Source organism: Crocuta crocuta, unplaced genomic scaffold (genome assembly GCF_008692635.1).
Source record: "Crocuta crocuta isolate KB4526 unplaced genomic scaffold, BGI_CrCroc_1.0 scaffold613, whole genome shotgun sequence".
In the NCBI taxonomy this organism is placed as follows: domain Eukaryota; kingdom Metazoa; phylum Chordata; class Mammalia; order Carnivora; family Hyaenidae; genus Crocuta; species Crocuta crocuta.
Genome location: NW_027528880.1, coordinates 1,075,701 through 1,077,940, shown reverse-complemented (window position 1 = coordinate 1,077,940; position 2,240 = coordinate 1,075,701). Strand labels below are relative to the sequence as shown.

The window sequence follows — 2,240 nt, the reverse complement described above, 5'->3', positions numbered from 1 at the left end:
GTCCCCGGCAGCCTCTGCCCGCAGGCGCAGGGAAGACGGTGGTGGGCTTCCACATTGTGTTCTGGTTTCACAAGTCAAACGAGGAGCAGGTGCGGGCCTCTGGCCCCCCCAGTGGGGAGGAGCAGCCGGAGGGCCCCTGCATCCTGTACTGCGGCCCCTCTAACAAGTCGGTGGACGTGCTGGCAGGTGCGCCGGGTCGGTTGTGTGGGGGCTCTGCCCCGGGGTGCTGGCCCCGGGGGCACAGCCCCTCACGCCCTGCTGCCCCCAGGACTGCTCCTGAGCAGGAGAACGGAGCTGAAGCCCCTCCGAGTGTACAGTGAGCAGGTGGAGGCCGTGGAGTTCCCGATGCCGGGTGTGGGTGGCAGGGGCCTGCCCAAGAAGACCCCTCGGGAGGGGCGTCCCAACCAGGCCCTCAGGTGCAGTCTCTCCACTGTCTGTCTGTGGGTGGAGGCATAAGGCCCCCCGTCCTGTCTCGGACAGGGGTCAACACAGGGCTTCATGTATGTCCCCCCACCCCCCCACACCCCAGGAGCATCACCCTGCACCACAGGATCCGGCAGTCTTCCAACCCCTATGCACCAGGCATCAGGGCGTTTGACGCCCGGCTGCAGAAAGGGGAGGTCTTTTCCAAGGAGGATCTCGTCTTGTAAGCAGTTAGGGCCGTGGAGCTGTCTTCTGCCATGGAGGTGGGGGGGGGGGGAATGGTGTCCCTGGATGACCCCACGGTGACCCCACGCAGGTACAGGACGGTCCTGGGGAAGGCACGGAAGTTCGAGCTGGACCGGCACACGGTCATCCTCTGCACCTGCTCGTGTGCAGCCCTAGCCAGTCTCAAGAAGCTGCATGTCCGGCAGATCCTCATCGATGAGGCGGGCATGGCCACGGAGCCCGAGACCCTCATCCCTCTGGTGAAGTTCTCGCAGGCCGAGAAGGTGAGTGAGGCGGGCGGGAGCTGGAAGCCCCAGGCAGGTGTCCCTGGGCCTGGCCTGTCACCTAGGAGGACAGTGCTGCTGTTTCGGCCAAGCGGCGATGGCCATGGAGCTGGGTCCCTCTGGGTCCGGGGGTGTCGGGACCACGCCTGCCTCCCCCTCCAGGTGGTTCTCCTTGGGGACCACAAGCAGCTGCGGCCTGTGGTCAAGAATGAGCAGCTGCAAAATCTGGGGCTGGATCGGTCTCTCTTCGAGCGGCACCACGCGGAGGCCTACATGCTGGACATACAGTACCGCATGGTAAGCCGCCAGCTCCTCCTCCTCCTGCCCGAGGCGCGGTCTGAGGCCAGGGCGCCGGCAGTGCTGCTGCCCACGCCCCACCTCCTGTGTCAGCCCTGGCCTTGTCATGGGGCCGCAGCAGACCCCCAAGGCCCCAGCTCTTGGCCCCAGGACAGGTGGACAGGTGACCTGCTCTGGCTTACGCCCTGCCTTGCAGCACAAGGGCATCTGTGCCTTCCCGTCCATGGAGTTCTACAAGGGGGCGCTGAAGACCTGGCAAGGCCTGAGGCGGCCGCCTAGCATCCTGGGCCACGTCGGCAAGGAGAGCTGCCCTGTCATTTTCGGCCACGTGCAAGGCCATGAACAGAGTCTACTGGTGTCCACAGATGAAGGGAATGAAAACTCCAAGGCCAACCTGGAGGAGGTAGCAGAGGTGGTGAGTGTCTTGGTCAGGGAGAGCTTCCTGGAGGAGGAGGCCGAGGAACAGGTGAGGCTCCGGTGCCCAGGGTTAGCTTCAACAACACCCTCTTGGCCCCTCAGGTCCGCATTGCCAAGCAGCTGACCCTGGGCAAGACAGTGGACCCCAAGGACATTGCAATCCTCACTCCCTACAACGCTCAGGTTGCGGAGATCAGCAAGAGTCTCGTGCGCCAGGGCGTCGCCGGAGTGACCGTGTGCTCCATCACCAAGAGCCAGGGTGAGGGTGGCTCTGGGGCGGGGGGCGCTGGGCCAGCGGGTCCCGAGGGTGGATGCAAGCGGCACGGTCAGCGACGGCTGACAGGGGCCTCAGCATGCCTGCCCAACCGCGCAGGAAGCGAGTGGCGCTACGTGCTGGTGAGCACAGTCCGCACGTGCCAGGAGAGTGACCTGGACCAGCGGCCGACTAAGAGCTGGCTTAAGAAGTTCCTGGGCTTTGTTGTGGACCCCAACCAAGTGAACGTGGCCATCACCCGGGCCCAAGAGGGGCTCTGCATCATCGGTGGGACAGAGGGCTGGAGGCGGGCTGGGGGGGGGGCTCCTCCCGGGGGCCGT

At 65.4% G+C, this 2,240-nt stretch overlaps 1 protein-coding gene across 1 annotated transcript in view; it reads left to right on the top strand.

Moving 5' to 3' along the window:
• HELZ2 (helicase with zinc finger 2) overlaps nucleotides 1-2,240 on the top strand; it is a 13,698-nt gene that overhangs the window by 9,851 nt on the left and 1,607 nt on the right. The window contains 8 exon segments of the mRNA XM_077756859.1: nucleotides 25-186; nucleotides 269-416; nucleotides 530-646; nucleotides 740-932; nucleotides 1,095-1,229; nucleotides 1,426-1,644; nucleotides 1,749-1,905; nucleotides 2,020-2,187. Of these exon segments, the coding sequence (XP_077612985.1) occupies nucleotides 25-186; nucleotides 269-416; nucleotides 530-646; nucleotides 740-932; nucleotides 1,095-1,229; nucleotides 1,426-1,644; nucleotides 1,749-1,905; nucleotides 2,020-2,187 (1,299 nt within the window).